Genomic DNA, 18109 nt, shown 5'->3' on the forward strand with positions numbered 1-18109 from the left:
TGGAATGTTGAGAACCACATTCAATCTACAAGTGACATTTGCATTTTTTTAAAAATTACTTCTAGTGAAATAGAGAGACTTATGAATTGCAATGTGGACTTTTTAAATAGCCCAACCTTTTTAAAGATCTATAGTTACAATATCCAAAAATCAGTAAAAAAGAAAAATCAGTTTATAGAAGAACAGTCACACATTCCTTGGCAAAGGCATTGGCAGAAACCATACACAAGACATACTGTTAGGCTAGATGGAACAAGACTAACACAGACAATTCCAAGGGTCACCCTCTGAATCACCAGCAAATAGATCCCAAGTGGCAAAGAACCAAAGTAGAAAAATCCAAGCAGCCACACGAGTATTCTGGGGACATGATTACAAAGTTTAGAGACAATGTCTTGATTGAGTTGGCTATGAGAGTTAACAGATGCTGAATCGAGGCTGTGATCCGTGTAATAATCCGAGAGGGTATTTTGGCTTGGAGTCCTTGTGGAATCTCTCTGTACTTCCATGATGGTGATCACCAAGCAGTTTGATGACCCATGAGAAGGGCTTGAGGAAGCCAAGTTCTTTGGCGTCAAGACCACTTCTTGGCAGTCTGAGCTCCAGGCAGTTTTGTCCTTTGTCACGATTTTGGACATAATGTTTGTATCATCAGGGAGTCCTTCCACTTCATCTTCCTGCAGCTCTGTTTCATGGCGGCAGAAAGGGCAGCTGATGCAAAGAGAGCCATCTCCAACATGGAGGATTTTTGTCAGGCATTTAGCACACACCCTATGAAGGCAGTCCAGAATTTTGGGCTTACGGCTGTGAACATTAAACTTCTGGTAGCAGATTTTGCATTCCAGCTCATCATTCAGTACTTTTTCTTCCCCTTCCGTTTGAGGGTAATTCATCTTTAGATGAGGCACACTGTAAAAAGTTAAAATAGCAATTAGTTCTTGCTTTCTTTTAATAATGCCAGTTTGGTAGTAGCTAAGGTAGTTCCTAGTGTGTGTTCTGTAGCTGCATTTCACCACAGATGGATAGCAAGAGTTAAATTTAAACCAGATACCACATCTCATAAGCATCCTGATTTCATTTTTGTATAATTTTCCTAAACGTTCGCTGAATCAGTCTTGCTTGATGGCTTCCTGTTTAGATGATGTCCTGTGGGAAACAGCTTTCCCCACCCACAGATATTAGAGTACATTGGACATTTTCCTGAACATCAGACCAGTGCCTCATACAATCTCTTTCCCAAGTTACCTTCCTGTATCAGTTTCACCAAAGCAATGATAAACTATCTTAGCATTGAAAGCAAACAGATTTTCAAATTTTTAAAATCTAGTTTTAAAACTGATTTTATCTCCATGTTTTGTTCCTAGCACTGAAACAAATTTTGCTTAGAAGCACCATTCCAAATGTTGAACCCTACCTAATGTGAATTGAAGACATGTTTTCAGTACCTTAGTTTGAGTTGTAAGGTTTGTGGTTTGAGTTTTATATCTCTGATTGCACTTATTTGCATTCATGGTATACGAAGCCCAGGGACTTAAGAGCTGGAACCATAGGATTTCCTCACAGCAACAACTCTGGAAAGGGCAGTTAAGCTAAGAGATAGTGACCAGCCCAGGATCACTCAGAGCCGAACTATTAATCTCTGTGTATGACAGTGCTTTGAGTATTTTTGTTTGTTTTTTACATTTCTATCCCACTCTTCCTCCAAGGAGCCCAGAGTGGTGTACATGGTTATGTTTATCCTTCCAACACCCTGTGAGGTGAGTTAAGCTGAGAGCTAAGCCCTCTTATAATTGTAACATTTCAGGTGTGTCTGTTTCTGTGTACACATATATACATAAAAACACACGCGTGTCACAGGGAGACAGGCTACCTTATCACTAGATTGCATCCACACTAAATTACTCATAATCAGACTTACTGAAATAAATGGGACAAGTTTACTTGTCCTATAAATTTCAATTTGAGTACTTGGTAGTAATTTTCTGAAGCTTGTCCATCAGGCTGAAGGAGGGCTACTATTGCTACTATGGCAAATATTTATATACTGCTCTTCAACCAAAGTTCTCAAAGCAGTTTACATAGAGAAATAAACAATACACAAATGAGATGGTCCCCTTTCCCCAAAGGGCTCACCATCTCAAAAAGAAACTCAAGGTAGACACCAGCAACAGCCACTGGAGGGATGTTGCGCTGGGATTGGGGTGGGTATGCTGAGCTGCAGCACGTAGCCAGCCAATCAGGAGCAGATAAGGAGGCGCTTCACTCTCCTCTTCTACAGGACACATTGCTGAGGATGTGTTAGTTTCAAGCTGGAGATTCTCAGATGGGGACCAAAAAGCACAGCTGCAGCATGGGAAGCTGCCAGTTTGGGAAGACAATACTGAGCTAAATAGACCAATGGTCTGACTCAGTATATGGCAGCTTCCTATGTTTCTATGAGGCATGAGGGCCCTGAGTATCCTCTGGTAGCCCTTCAGATACCCCTAGAGCAGGCCTGCTCAACTTAGGCCCCACCAGCTGTTTTTGGACTACCGTAATTCCCAGCCACAATGGCCAGTAGACAGGGATTTTAGAAGCTGAAGGCCAACATCTGCAGGTGGGCTGAAACTGAGCATCCCTGCCATAGAGGTGCTAGTATCCCTTCTTGGGAACGCCTGAACAAGCCAGAAATGAGAACTTCGATATATCCCCCAACTACGTCCTTAGTGGAGGTCCTCCCCCCACTCCCTACCTCTGTTGTTGTTGCTCATTTGCCCCAGACTGATTAAAACAATTCCTGTGTTCTTGAAATATGGTCTAAAGTGCTTGAGGGAAGGAAAAAGGACGTAAGGGAGTGCCTCACAGAGGTATTCGGCTACAGTTTTCATCCTAAAGAAGGCTAAATTTTAAAAAATCCACTTGAAATGAATATTGGAGTAGCTGATAATTGGAAAATATTCCAGGCAGGAATACTATTAGCAAAAATTCTCATCACCAGCAGATCCACTTCATCCGAATCCAACAGCAATTCTACAGTAGTGCTCCTGCCAACCATGAAGAGAACGACGATGCTCTCCCAGCCCACACAGCACAAATGCCAACCTTCAGAGCATGGTCAGCTGAAGCAGTACATCTAGCTGGTTGGGAAGAACTGTGTACTCTCACTCCCCCTCTCAAGGAGGCATGGCGTCACTCCAAGGCAAGAGCTCCCTGCTGATTCAAGCCATCTGGTGATTGTGTGAAAGCTGGGAAGGGGTGCTACTGCTGCCTCCAGGGCGGTAAAGGAGTGGTGATGTGCCTGATAACAGCAGGGACCCCATGGGGCCCCTAATTAGGCTTTTTAAAGTGAAAGGCACTGGGTGGTTGCCCTACCCTTCGGGCATCACTTCCATGTCAGTCCTGATCTAGATGGCCTGCATGGTTGCTCTTTGCCCAGGAGGAAAGCTCTCAATGGTGCTAGTAGGAGCTTTGTTCCTGGGTCAAATAAGAAGCCAGCTGGAGTGGGGGAAGGGGAGGCAGTTTTGAGCAGGACCATGGTTGGGGCAAAGGGTTAAAGCCCTCAGGGCTCTGTGGGCGCCAGGAGTCAAAATTGACTTGACAACACAACACCTGCTGTAGGACACCCCCAAGCTTCTATTTAAGGTAGTAGTAGTTCTTTTATTGCAGCCAAAGGCCGAACAGAAGCAGAAGTGACAATAACCTATTTAAGGTAAAAATGTAGACTCCCTAGATCAGCTTCCTTCTCCCAAGCTTTTATTTAGTACAGGAAAGTAATGCACATCATCCCTAGTGGTATGCTTTATATTGTGTATAGTCTGGTCCTCCGTGGCTGTTCGGATATTTGGAGCCAGACCTCTCTATGCCAAGTTCAGTCCTCTGCTCCTCTAGCATGCTGCTCCTCTCAACAGGCCTGGATATGATTCCAGAAACTGAGTTTCCCATAGATCCCAAATATTTATGTCAACGTTCTGGATTTTGTGAATGTGCAAGTTCACTTGCAGAGTTTGTTTTGCAAATTTCCTTCATCTCCCATCTCTGAATCACTGCCTCTTTTGGAACACAGACACCCCCCCCACCCCCCAACGATTTTGGGGCAGTTATGAAGAAGTATCTGCATCACACTTAGTGCATCAGCTGTGACAGGCAGCAATTACTCATCTGGAGTGCTGCTTTCTGTCAGTTTGGGAAAGGAGCAGGCATGCATTCAGTCACATACATTTTGGTGGAGGATCTACACAGCGAAGAGACTAATAGACGACAATTGCCACAAGCCAACCTTGACAAGTATTTAGGGTTTGCTTTGCCTTGGAGAAGAATCTTATTGTCATGCATGAATGCACCTGCAGCATAGCACTCTGCATATGTGCTTACAGACAGGAGGCTTCACTGTTGCTCATGTTAATGACACTATATATTTTAGGTTCTTGAGCCAGAGGTATTGGTTACCTTTAAAAAACAAACAAAAACTAATCTAGCTTCCCAGTGAAATTTCTTTGACTGCAGTGCCAAGATTGCAGGGCTGTGAAGCTCCCAGGATTTGAGGAGTAAATAGGTGTGACTGGGCATTTCACAGCTGTCTTTATTTGACCTGAAAAGGTGCTTCATTTCTATTTGTGTGGCCTAATAAATAGAGCTGGTTCTGTCTCGGCTCATCACCCTCACAATGCCATGCAGCAGTAATGGAATTTTAATGGGAACAGGCAAGGTTAAAAAAAACAAAACAGCATTTTTATTAGGATACTATTTTGTGAGCTCAAACACAGAGCTCAGTTTTAGTTGCATCCTTCCCTCCCCACAATACCAAAATTTCAGACCTGCAGAAAGCTGGGTCATCTTCTCCAAAACAACACCAGGATAAATGAAGTGCATATCTGGTACATTCCTTATAGATAAAGATTGTCTTCCAGCTCCTGCTAACGTTTCCAGACACACTAGAATTTCGAAAGACTATTCCAGAATATAGAACATAAGTGAGCTACTCAGTAGGGAACAACCTGTAATGGAGACCATCCTCCAACTAGGTTTATATTACCCGGTCTCTCTTGTTGCTAGAACCAGATAAAATCTGATTGCAGTTGAGAAATTGGTATAGGGTCCAGGAAAGCTGGGACTTATCTGGGACTGGTTCTCCCCTGCTGCTCTCCAGACATGGTGGAGATAAGAATGCTGTGGGGATTAGGGCCAGTGTTCCTTGTAACAGGGATTTCCTGATGTTGTTGACTCCCATAACCCCCCCAGCTAAAGGCCATTGCAGATGGGAATGATGGGAATTGTAGTCACAACATCTGGTTGTTCCTGTTACAGGGAACGCTGATTCGGACACAGCTCCTGCATTAGACAGGGCAGGTTACAGGCACATTCTGACCCCAACCTCTCTTATTTGCTTCTATTTTGTTAAGCACTTATAGTAAGAGAGTCAGCTACAAGTGTTAACTTCTACAACAGCTATCCTGTCTCTGCCCATATTAAATATTTCAACCTAACCACCTTGATGTCAGCATTCTGTATTTTGGTGAAGAAGGTAGCATCCCATAGCAACAGATTTAGGTTTTGCTTAGTGGAAGTATTTCCATCCCTCGGGACCCCCAAGGCAGCCTTCATCAAAATTTAAACTCCTTGTAAAAGAAGTGAAAAATAAAACCAGCAAGTAAGTATTAAAGAAGCCACAGCACAAGAAAGGCATTGCATCAGAAGAAACAATAACCAGTGTAGACACTGAACCAATATTCTATTATCACATTGCCTGAAGGTATACTGAAACACTGGTTTCATTAGTTTCAAGAGGTGAGAGAACCAAATGGACTTCTTTGGAAGAATGTTCCAAAGCCTAGTGCCACAACCAAAAAGACCCTGCCCCACATGACCATGTACTAGAACTCTGGAGAGACACAGGGTGAAGGCTCAGATGCTGATGGGAGTGGCCAGATGAGTTTACTAGAAGGAGGCAAGATATCCTCACCCTAGGCCCTGTAGTGTCTTGAAGCAGCATTTTGAATTGGGCCCCCAGAAACCAGTGAAGATCATGCAGTATTAATTATATGCTGCATATGTTAATATCCTGGCAGCTGCATTTTAAACCAAATTATAGTTTCTGAGTAAAGTAGCCCTACGTAGAGTTAATTGCAGTCTAATTTGGATGCTACCAAGCCATGAATAACAGTGGCTGGATCTGTTTTGTCCAGGAAAGGACATTGCTGGTATGCCAGCCTAAGCTCTAAAAAATGCATTAAGCCACCCTCTCCACCTGTAATATGGGAACAGTACTGGAACCAGGAGCACCTCCAAGAGCCAGAGTGCTGGACTAGGAGTAGGGAGACCCGAGTTCAAATCCCCATTCAGCCATGATACTAGCTGGGTGACTCTGGGCCAGTCACTTCTCTCTCAGCCTGACCTAGTTCACAGGGTTGTTGTGAGGAGAAACTCAAGTATGTAGTACACCGCTCTGGTCTCCTTGGAGGAAGAGTGGGATATAAATGTAAAAAAACCTTGTAGTAGGAGTGAAAGCCCATGCAAAATAGGACAGTACACTTAATTGTAGATCAGCTGTTCTCCCATTTCACTTTGTTTGCCTACATCCAGTCTACTACTGATTTTACGCTTGTGAATCCATGGCCTCCGTCACCTCTTTAGGGTTGGAAGGAAAACTGGGTGTCACCAGCATACTGATGACACCGTATCCCCAAACTCTTTGGAGGACCTTGCCAAGCAGTTTCATACTGAAATTAAAACAGCACGGGAGAAGAATTGGTTCCTTGCAGTACCCCACAAGCCAAAGTAAATGGGGTGATGCAGCAATCTCTCAGTATTGCCCTCCAGAAAGGGTCAGAACCATTGTGATGAGGTGCTTCTGAGTCCTATCCTGGCAGTATGGTTCATTGTACTGAACACTGCTGAGAGCAAAGGGAATCATCCACTACAGTGACCAGGGCAGTCTCAGTTTCAAATCCAAGCCAGGCATGAGCTTGATAAGTATTAAAATAATCCATATCATTCAGGAATGGCTGGAACTGAATGACTACTGCACACTCCAGTACTTTGCCTAAACATGGTTCAGGATTAGCTTGTCTCTCACAGCATTCTCTCTTGCGGGTGTGCATGGGTGTGCGTGCCCAAATACAGTCTGCCTTCCTACTTTGGGATGCATGAAATACAAAGGGAATAGACAGGCTGTGCAGCCAAGAGAAAAGTTCAGGTTGACAAACCTGTCCACATTAGTTATAGCGGAGTATTAAACACACACACACACACACACACACACACACACACACACACACACACACACACACACGTTCACAGTACAAGGTATTCCTCTGAGAGGTATTTTTAAAAGTGGAGAAGTTTAGAAGGTGTTATCACCTTTACGTACAGAAAGAATAGGGTCTTTTAATTGGATGTCTAGGGTGATGCTGTGTTCAGACTACAGGGTTCAAGTTCAGCTAGGTCTTCCCCACAGAGCGGGGTTTACATCAGGTTTTCTAGGCTAATAGCACTTGGATAAACCCCGCAGGAGTGGGTTCTAGTAGTTATATAGAATCCTTAAAGTAGCGACTACCATTTACAGAGAGCAAAATTAATTACAGGTGTTTTAGGTCAAAAGGAAACATTAAGGTTGTGCACATGACTGGAACAGGTGCAGGGTGGACACGGGGATGGCAGGCTTGAACCTACCTCCTCACATGGTGATCCAGGCTTTGTCCAAGCAGGGCAGCCTGCACACCCACATGACAGGCACTGCCACGAGTCGCACAGCATTTCCCGCACGATTAGTGTAGTGCATTGAGGGATTCCCCCCCTCAAATACTAGGCTCCTGGCTCTGTGTATGTTCAGGCTGTGTGTATACACACAACCCTGGACTTGGGGTAAATTCTTGGGCTACCAGGGGAGGCAGTGCCGGGATTGGCTTCAATCCCAGGGCTTTAAATGAGCAGCCCTACCCAGGGTAGGGCTACTAATGTGAACAGCCCTATCTGGCCAACTTATCAAACTCTGGTTAGTTCTTCTCCACTTAGAAGTGATATCATGAAGGTGTGATTTTCAGATAGAAACAGTGGGCCAAAGGATTGTGCTTTTAATCTTTCACCAGACCACTGCTTTCACCCTACAACTTCCCTTCGCCAGCTGCTTCCCCCGTCCACTTGTTCCAGATGCGTTATCATTGATTATGTTGGAGATTTCCAGGGTTTGGCCGGAGTTCAGTTCAGAAGGAAATTAAGATGTGCAGTATAATTGTCAGAAAGTGGGAAGCCACTGGATTGGCCAGACCTACTCTAAATACTAGGAACCTAAGCTTTTGCCCTTTCCTGGCACCTTTTGCCTTACTTAAGCTTCCAGCAACTGATTGCAGGGGTGCTTGGTTGGGAGATCTGTAATCTGTGCAGGGCTGCCTTTGAAGACTGTCCAGAAGCTTCACGTGGCCCAGTGCGCGTCAGCCAGGATGCTCTCTCAAACTGATGGAAAGATCATATTACACTGAACTTGAAATGACAACATTGTCGCTTCAGCGTTGTTGCCAGTTCCCAGGTAGGGATTTGCACAAAGGCCTCTGCTTGCATGGAGGCCAGGTGCATGCCGGCACTGCTCACAGGCAGCAGGAAGCTACCTGGAGCAGTGTAAAGACCTGCTTACTTACTCGGTGCTGCTCGTCGCTGTCCTTGAACTGCTGAATCGGTTTGTGGTTGGGCCAAACCATGGAACCATGAACTGGTCCAAATTCAGATCAGTGCGTGAACCTTGGTTTGTGCATATGCCTGTTTCCAGGCTCAGTTTGAACTGTATATATTGACCTTTAAAGTCCTATGTAGCCTGGGCCCTGGTTATCTGAAATAACCCATTCTCCCCATCCCCTTTGTACTATGAGAAGGGACGGTCTTCCGTTCTGATACCTTATTCAGATAACTCTTTCCGAGAGTGAAATCTCCCATGCTTGAGCAGGCTTTACACAGAACCCCTCCCCCTCAAATCCATCTGTCTATAGCCATACCATTCAAGTTATGTTTTTCAGAGGATTTAGAGAATCGTTTAAAAGGAGCAGAAGACTTTTTCTTTTGTGAGTAGCACTGAAAATCCCCTTTTTCTTCACTACCCAAGGAGGACAGGGATTCTGCTTATAAGTAGGGGCTTATGTTTTCCCAAGTCTTATTGTTGTGTGAAGAGCTGGAAGGTAGCCAGATACATCTTCAGGTTTATTTCTGGTTCTCAGCATTCTAAACGCTTCATGTGTCTAGGTGATAAAATGGAGCATAATTTTTTATCGCAGGCATTACAAATTTCCATTAAAGATTGTAGGACAGTCTGGACTGATGAAATGCTTCTCAGTGATGCATAGATCTCTGGGTATATTTAGAAAGCTGGACAGTTGGGGAGAAAAGAGAATTTTTCATGCAATCATCTGATCCTGCGTATGACTGAATCAGTTCCTGTGGTTTTCATCCATTTGCTTTAGAATTTTCCATTGAAATCTGCTACTTTAGGCAAAAAAGCAAAGCCTACCACCGAGTTTTATCCTGCATAAGCTCGAGAACCTTCGCACCCAAGAGCATCAATTAGAAAGCACTTTGAAGAAGGTGATATGTATTTTCAGATATGTCTTTAGCTAGCTGCTGGTCCCAGAAATCCATAGCTACTACCATCTCCAATTCAGATTTTAAATCTGTATTTAACCACAGCTTCTCAGATATTCTTATAGCTCGAACATAAACTGCTTCATATGGTGAAAAGCCAAGAGAATTGTCACCAATCAGAACCTTTGCTCATTTTGAACTCAGGTTTTGTGTCACCAATCAGAGCTTGTCTACATTGACTGACAGTGGCTTTCCAAGGTTTCAGGCAGGAGTCTTTCCCAGCCCTATGTGGAGATGCTGCCAGGGATTGAACCTGGGACCTTCTGCATGCAAAGCAGATGCTCTACCACTGAGCTGTAGCCCCATCCCCCAAGGCATATATCTTACAGCAGAAAATGCTAGCATGTAGTCACCCATTCAAATGCAAACCAGGGCAAACCCTGCTTAGGAAAAGTGGCCATTCAAGATGGGCTCAGAAAGATGATGTAGTAGATATGGCTCCATCCCTCACTTGCAATTCCATTCTCGGCTGCAAGAGAGAACTAAGCCAAGAGGTGTAAGATTCATTCTATTTCATAGGATTGTAGACTGGGAAGGAAACTGGTGAACATCTATATTAGTTGTAAAGATGAGGGGTCTTTGGCAGATATGTCTTTCCAAATCCTTGCACTGCTGTAATGAAACAAGCTCAAGTAGTTTATACACAATCATTAAAATTACATGAGCCCTAACATTAAAAGACTACCCATCCCTAGGTTAGCTTGTGCAGCCCAGATTATATTAAACCATGAAAATAAGATAATCAGTATTGTTGATTATTGAGAGAGTCACATGTTGTAGTGGTTCGAGCGATGGACTAGGGCCAGGAAGACCCGAGTTCAAATCCTTGTTCAACCATTAAACTCACTGGGTGACTGTGGACCGGTAACCTATCTTTTAGCCCAACCTGCTTCATAGGATGTTGTGAGGATAGACATAAGCATGAACACCACTGTGGGCTTCTTTGGAGGAAGAGCAGGATATAAATGTGGAAATTCTCTCTCTCTCTCTCTCTCTCTCACACACACTCACTCACTCACTCACTCACTCACTCACTCTGACATACCATACAAATTGATGTACCATTCAAGAACATTTACGAGCTTGATCCTATAAATTGTATAGTATGGTTGAGTGTTAGAACCAGATTGACTGTCATCAGTCAACAACTGGGTTTTCCTGAAACCTCAGGTGACAATTATACTCAAATTTGGTGGTCAAGAGCTCAGCAGCCAGGGTTGCTTCCTCCCTGGCCATGGACCATGATGTCTCAGGGGTGAGTTTTTGGAGAACATTGCCTTTAGGCAATTCCAAATGAGTTTCCACGTACCAAACGTGCATGAACTTGTACAGAATAGAATCCAGCCTCATCCCAGCTCAGTTCTTGTTCTGGGTGATTTTGATCACTTTTCCTTTTAACTCCTGCTCTCATCTTAGATTAGAAAATTAGTGCAAAGAGTCATATTTGGAAAATTTGTACCTTCTCAGATCAACTTAATTTATTTTCAGACCATGTGGTTTTTCAGCAAGGATATGTGTTTGATCATCAGAGCAATTCTCTCAACCAATTAGGAACATAGGAAGCTGCCATATACTGAGTCAGGTCCGTCTCGCTCAGTATTGTCTACACATACTGGCAGCGACTTCTCCAAGGTTGCAGGCAGGAATCTCTCTCAGCCCTATCTTGGAGAAGCCAGTGAGGGAACTAAGGAGAATATCTTACAGTGCTCACACTTCTAGTCTCCCTTTTGTATGCAACCAGGGCGTATCCTGCTTAGCTTAAGGGGACAAGTCATGCTTGCTACCACAAGACCAGCTCTCTTCCCACAATTAAATCTGATTGACAGAAAATTATCTCCATTAGAGGTTTTTTTAAATGTCAGGTTCATTCAGAAGAAAAGGACAGGGCATCCACAAAGCCAAGACTTTTAGATGTACGGACACAAGCGAAAGGTTTATTTCATATAAAATGCAGATGAATCATCTGAATGAAACTTTTACACTGAGATGTAATATTTTCTCTCTCTCCAAGGTTCACTTGGTGTCTGTCCTTAGATGTTATTAAGCAGTTTTATCATTCAGAAGTAAAATTCATTAACTGTCTACTTAGATAAAGAAGTAACTCCGATATACCATTTGATCACAATGGATTTTGAAAGCCCTGTACTTGTAAATGTCAGGACTTTCAAATTAATGCTTTTTAGGATAAGAGAGAGGAGGAAAGTGTTAGCTGCAGTAATTCACACAAAAGACACATAGCTATTAAGGCATTAGAAGCACCACGTATATAAATGTTAGAAGGAATCTAGGTTTTTATTTTCCTCCACCCCACCACTAAGATTAGAGGACTAAAAACCCAGACACCATGCAGTAGCATCTCTTGCTCTCCCTGGATGTACATGGATAATTCAAACTAAACTGTTGAACTTGTAGGCAAGCAACATATGTTAAAATTCTGGCTTGGCTTTCCGATAAACCAAGCTGCTTTCACTTTGATGCTGTTTATAATGATATTTCTACATTATTCAAAATAACACAGTGTGCATAGATAGTGGCATATTTATTGTATGCTGTGAAAGGTCATTTCCAGCGTACCTGATTTGTCCTTTAAGCCAAGCATTCCTGCTTTCAGGATGAAGCCATGGGGAGAGAGAACCATCTTTCTGCTTCTTATAGTCTGCCGGTGGTATCCAGCCACAGCAATGCTTCTGATTGTGCTCTGCCCCAACTCCTGCAGGTGTATAAAAAGACGGCTGCTGGGAAGCTGGGAGACATCAGTCTCAAGATGACGGAGCAAGAGAAGGAATTTGCTGGCAAGGCTGCTCAGTACCAGCGCGAGATGAAGCACCTCCAGCGGCTGCTGCAAGAGAAGCAGGAAACCCTGGATGAAGTGCTGCAGCAGAAAAGGTAAGTCAGTCAGTGCCAGAAACAAGCCAATTAGAGCTGGCTGGTAAAAGGAGGGCAGATGTAGACACATGCTCTGTCTAAGAGCCCCATCTGGTGTGCTTTGGCCGTTTTCATTTCCCTGATATTCTCAGTCCAGCAGTCGCCTCTCAGCTGACTCTGTCCGCTCTCCTTCAACCCACCCCCAGCCTACAAATCTTCGAAGGAAGTCATTGATTGTGAGTACTGACAGCCAGACGTAACGATTCTGCTGACTGGTTATTGCATCTTCCTGAAGGGAAGCGAGTGCACAGAAGAGAAGCTATTAACTTGAATTGAGCTTTCAATAATTCTCTTCGAAGCGAATCCCAGTCATGTGTGCCTTGATTGAATAACATCATCTAATGAGGACTGATGAAGTCCCCGACTGACAGTTTTGTGACAGACAGGAAATGAGAGCCACCAGTTTAAAAGCTTGGCAACAGAAATGTGACATTTATTAGGAAGATTCTGATCATAAAAAGGGCTAGCAAACAGTGGAGCAGATCTTGGCTAAAGAATTAGTGCTGAGATAACCTTATGCTTTCCCCCATTCTAGCAAAAGCAGCCTTCACCAAATGTTCTTTTTTATCAGCATTAACACACTCACACACAGGGAGGCTAATTAAGCAGTCATTTTCGGAGCTGTCTGAACCATTGTGAGATTAGAGTAATGGAAATGAGAATTCCAGCTGAGTGCCATCTGGGTCAGTAATGTCAGCTCTCTCATTAGAGGACTTTGCGATCGCTGCTGATTTCTCTGTCAAGTAGGTGCACTTGCTATGGATCCCACCTGTGCTTAACTAAAGGAGATTGTCGCAGAGATGGCAATGACTAGTGTGTCGACTCATGTATGGTACATCTTATACAGAAACAAATGTGTTTGACTGTTCTGCTCAGCACACAACTCAACATTACAACTGGACAGGAGAATGCAAAGCATTAAAAATCTTGTCTCTTGCCCTTGTTGCACTCTTCCCCATCCATTTCTGATTCCATGTGTGCCCATGATCTAAGGGAGCCATTACAGACCTCCTCTGAACCTTACATACGCCTCCTCCAGTCCTTGAATTCCCTAGCATTTCAAACCCTGCTCTCACAGTTTCTGATCTCAAATAGTACCCCTCTTCTGATCTCAAGTAGTATCCCTCTTCACACTCATGTTTCCCTTCCCACGCAAGCAATGCTGAACATATGTCAAGTGTTTATGAAATCTACTACTACTACTACTACAACAAATATTTATATACCACTTTTCAAAAAAAGGCTCTCAAAGCGGGTTACATGGAAACTAAGTAAATGATAAAGAAAATGGTTATGGCCACCAATCTAGACAGTTAAATGGGGATTAGGCAAATGTATGGAGGATAGGGCTATCGATGGCTACTAGTCTGCTCAGCTATGTATTTCTTATATCCCCTGTTCCAAAACGGTTCACAATCTAAAAAGAAATACAAGCTAGACACCAGGAACAACCACTGGAGGGATGCTGTGTTGGGGTTGGATAGGGCCAGTTGCTCTCCCCCCTGCTAAATAATAAGAGAACCGCCACTTTTAAAAAGTGTCTCTTTTCTCAGATAGCAGGGGGTCTGTCGTCAGTTTCCCACTTTTTGGCTTAGTAGTCCTGTGTGGCCAAGAGAGAGAAAAATATTATTGTGGGGAAAACTGTAATAAAGAACAACACTTTATATACATACAGTTTCTTTCTTAAGAGTTGCTAAGTGCTTTAGAGGTGCTTGCTAAGTCTTGGAACATAAACACCACCACGTACCGTATAACTGATAAAAGGATAATAAAGCATTTTCTTTCCTTCTGAAGAGATGCTTTTTTGCTTTGACATCTCTTTATAGTTCTAGGCCAGTTGTATTAAGCATCTGGACTGAATGAGACAGATGTATAGCTGGCCTAATCCTTCTGGCAAATGACCGTGGGTCGTCGTCTTAACAATGCTGAGGAACAACTTTTCACTTGCTTAATATATGTTTTCACTAAACTTCCTGATTCATTCTATATTCTTTTTAGTTCAAATTGCACTTTCCTTACAGTTATCCCAAAAATTCAGGAAATGCTAAGGAATAATAAATATTATGTATAAATATTACAGTAGCAGTACATTTGTTTCCGGGGTAGGGGGAAGTATTAATCTGGTCACAGGTCGATCTTGCATGTCTTTCTATCTTCTTCTGGATCACTCTTCTTCATGCTGCCCCTCTTTTTGGAAGAATAAGGCAAACTGAGGAATGACAGGGTGGGTTTCTTGTCACTAATCCTCTGTAGCCTGGCAACCAGAATCGGTAGTGCTGGGCCAGTAGTGTACAGATGGAGATTCATTTCCATCAGCACCTCTCAAGGAGAAAATTTACAGTCTGGAAAATTGTTCCCAGTGGATAGTAAAAATTTCACTGACACAGTTAAAGGGATGGGCAAGCAAAGACCTCAGTGCTGTACCCGAAGTCTGAAATGTGTGACTGAATGCAAGCTGAGTGTATTGGGCTGTATGCTTGGCATGTTTATTTTATGAAACCTATTAAGAGTATGTACGAGAAGATTTAATCAAGAGAACTGATGAAGCCAGCCAGCCAGTTTTAAAGCTGGCTTTTCTCTGGTCTGCAAACTGGGCCATGACAGCCATTCTTGGGCTGAGCTTCTGCAGGGTATCATTGTCATCTTGTAATCATACTGGAGTAATCAGATGATACAGCATCATCACATTTCTGGGTCAACAGAAATTGTTGTATCTTGAACACTGTTGTGCTTTCAGTGACTGAAGTGTTGGGCCTGGAAGATATTTGATCCAATCTCCTCTTATCTTGATTGGGGAAGGGCTGTAGCTCAGAAACAGTGTGGACACTTTGCATGCACAAAGTCCCAGGTCCCTTCTGCGTCTCCAGGGAAAGATCCTTGCCTGCCTGAGACCATGGAGAGCCACTGCCAGTCAATGAGGACAGGACTGAGCTAGATAGACCTACGGTCCATGAGAGCTTCATATGATCCATGGATTCTCTCTTCAGGCTCTCTCGCTCTCCATTCAACATAGAAATAAAGATGATTTCATCTGCAGGTTTGTTTGTATGACTGTACTAAGGAACAGAAATGGAGTTGCACATAAAACTCTATAGAGTTTCTGTAGATGAATGCTGTCATAGAATTACTGGTCTGGAACAAGGCAAGAAGTTGTCTTCCTGAACTGAGAATCCTGAACCAGTGTTCCCTGTAATAAAGATTCCTAGAAGTTGTTGGCTACAACTTCCATCATCCTTGGCTTCAATGGCCTTTTGATGGGGATGATGATGATGATGATGATGATGATGATGATGATGATTTCTTGTTTACACAGTCAGACAGGTGTTATTGACTGGTTTGTTTTATCCAGACATCGAGTCCTTCCCAAGGACCTAGGATGGCTGAATTTTATTGTCACTGTTGCTGTTGTTATAGATATCGTCGCAGATTATAGGCTGTTCCCAGTAAAGCTGCTTTTTGTAATTGGCTGATAGTGATTTCTGTGGCCCCTATGGTGTTGAGGTGCTCTTCAAGGTCTTTTGGAACGGCACCCAGGGTGCCAATTACCACTGGGATTATTTGGGTCTTTTTCTGCCACAGCCTTTCTATTTCAATTTGTAGATCTTGGTATTTGGTGATTTTTTTTCTATTTCTTTTTCTTCTATTCTGCTATCCCCTGGTATTGCTATGTCGATTATTTTGACTTGTTTTTCTTTCTTCTCGACTACAGTGATATCTGGTGTATTGTGTGGCAGATGTTTGTCTGTAGTCGGAAGTCCCATAATATTTTTACATCTTCATTTTCTTAGACTTTTTCAATTTGATGGTCCCACCAATTTTTGGCTACAGGTAGCTTGTATTTTTTGCAGATGTTCCAGTGTATCATCCCTGCTACCTTGTCATGCCTTTGTTTGTAGTCAGTCTGTGTGATCTTTTTACAACAGCTGATTAGGTGGTCCACTGTTTAGGTGGTATTATTATTATTATTATTATTATTATTATTATTAATTCGATTTCTATACTGCCCTTCCAAAAATGGCTCAGAGCGGTTTGCAGAGAAATAATAAATAAATAAGATGGATCCCTGTCTCCAAAGGGCTCACAATCTAAAAAGAAACACAAGGTAGACACCAGCAACAGTCACTGGAAGTACTGTGCTGGGGGTGGATAGGGCCAGTTACTCTCCCCCTGATAAATAAAGAGAATTGCCACGGTAAAAGGTGCCTCTTTGCCCAGTTAGCAGGGGATGGGAGCTATGGTGAACAACACCTGGGAGTCCCTGCTTCAAGAAACGCTGCTCTGAACCACCTTGAAGGATGAAGTCAGAACTACAAGATAGATAATAAAGCAGCTTTTCCAGGGTCTTGGATAATATCCCTGAATTTTTTCATAGATCTTTCTCCATCATGCCACATTTTTACCTTTGCTCTGAGACCAGTTGTCTAGCATTCCATCCTTCCATTTTTACCACTTGCTTTCATGTATGATCAGTTATTTCTGATGTTATTTTCCCCCCAGCTGCCGCTTTTAGCCCAGCTTTGTTCTTCACACCGCAACATACATCAATTAGTCCAATAAGACTCTTGCCATGTCTTGGAGGGTGTCTGGAAAGGCTGTTAACTCCGCTCTGGCTCTGCTGGGCTCCCAACATCTAATATTTACCATCACAACCCCCCTTTTATCCTTTGCTTTGAATTCTCCACTTGTCCTTCGGTCGAGAAAGACTTGAAATTTATATTTCACTTAGTACAAATGTAGCGAGTGATGCAAAGAGCTACTGTAAATTCACCAGGAGAAAGCGACGGGAAAGCTCCTATATTAAGCAGCTTTGAAACAAGCTTGTTCCACTTACTGGTGCCCAAGGGAGGGAAGCACTTGATCTTTATAGAAAAACACCATTGTAACTGGTGTTGAAATTGCCTCAATTCCTGGGGAGGGGAATGCAGATCTTCATAAAGTTAAGACTTTTGTGCTCATCCAAATTATGTAAACAACCATAATTTCATATGCCACATGTCGGGGCAATGTTCCTTGTAACAGGGATTCCCAGATGTTGACTACAATTCCCATCATCCCCATCTACAATAACCTTTGACTGGGGATTATGGGAGTTGTAGTCAACATCTGGGAATCCTTGTTACAGGGAACACTGGTCAGGGATTCCCAACAAGTGATACGAGTACCCTTAAGGGTACTTGGTCTCCCAGTGGGTAGTTGGAGCCCCACTGCCTCTGTATGATGCAACTGTGCTGTTGGTTCCCGATCTGAGGATTGCCAACTTGAAGCCGACACACCATCCTCCTCTGCTCCTGATTGGTTGGCTACATGCTGAAGCTCAGCATTCCCCTCCTCTCAGCCTGACTGACGGGCTACATAAAATTAGCACTGAATACTTCCATTGAAATTAATGGGACAATTAAACTTGTCCCATTAATTTCAATGACTGCCTACTGTATGAGTAACTTAGTGTAGATGTGTGACAGTGGTGGGAGTAGTCTGTCTCATAACTAACATTCAAGAGTATGTGTGTGTGTATTGAGAGAGGCGGGGGATCTCTATAGTAGGGGTAGGGAACCTTGGCTATCCTTTGCTGAACTACAACTCC

The 18109-nt window shown here is 43.2% G+C and overlaps 2 protein-coding genes across 12 annotated transcripts in view; one reads left to right on the forward strand and one right to left on the reverse strand.

Annotated features, from left to right (window-relative positions):
- The window catches only part of CEP89 (centrosomal protein 89), a 76940-nt gene that overhangs the window by 47707 nt on the left and 11124 nt on the right, over nucleotides 1-18109 (forward strand). For all 11 annotated transcript variants that reach the window (XR_008311265.1, XR_008311266.1, XM_053271083.1 and 8 more), the window contains one exon: nucleotides 12317-12486. Coding sequence is in view for 9 of the 11 variants with exons in the window: in XM_053271083.1 (XP_053127058.1) it covers nucleotides 12317-12486 (170 nt within the window). In the remaining 2 variants the exon portion in view is untranslated. The remainder of the gene's footprint in view (nucleotides 1-12316; nucleotides 12487-18109) is intronic.
- Nucleotides 151-12445, reverse strand: LOC128334352 (E3 ubiquitin-protein ligase RNF182-like). The gene is made up of 2 exons (XM_053271092.1): nucleotides 12175-12445; nucleotides 151-909 (listed from the first exon to the last, which is right to left on the reverse strand). Exon 2 carries the CDS (start codon nucleotides 891-893, stop codon nucleotides 168-170), a length of 726 nt encoding a protein of 241 aa, XP_053127067.1. The 5' UTR covers nucleotides 894-909; nucleotides 12175-12445; the 3' UTR covers nucleotides 151-167.

This window comes from Hemicordylus capensis, chromosome 9 (assembly GCF_027244095.1).
Source record: "Hemicordylus capensis ecotype Gifberg chromosome 9, rHemCap1.1.pri, whole genome shotgun sequence".
Lineage (NCBI taxonomy): Eukaryota > Metazoa > Chordata > Lepidosauria > Squamata > Cordylidae > Hemicordylus > Hemicordylus capensis.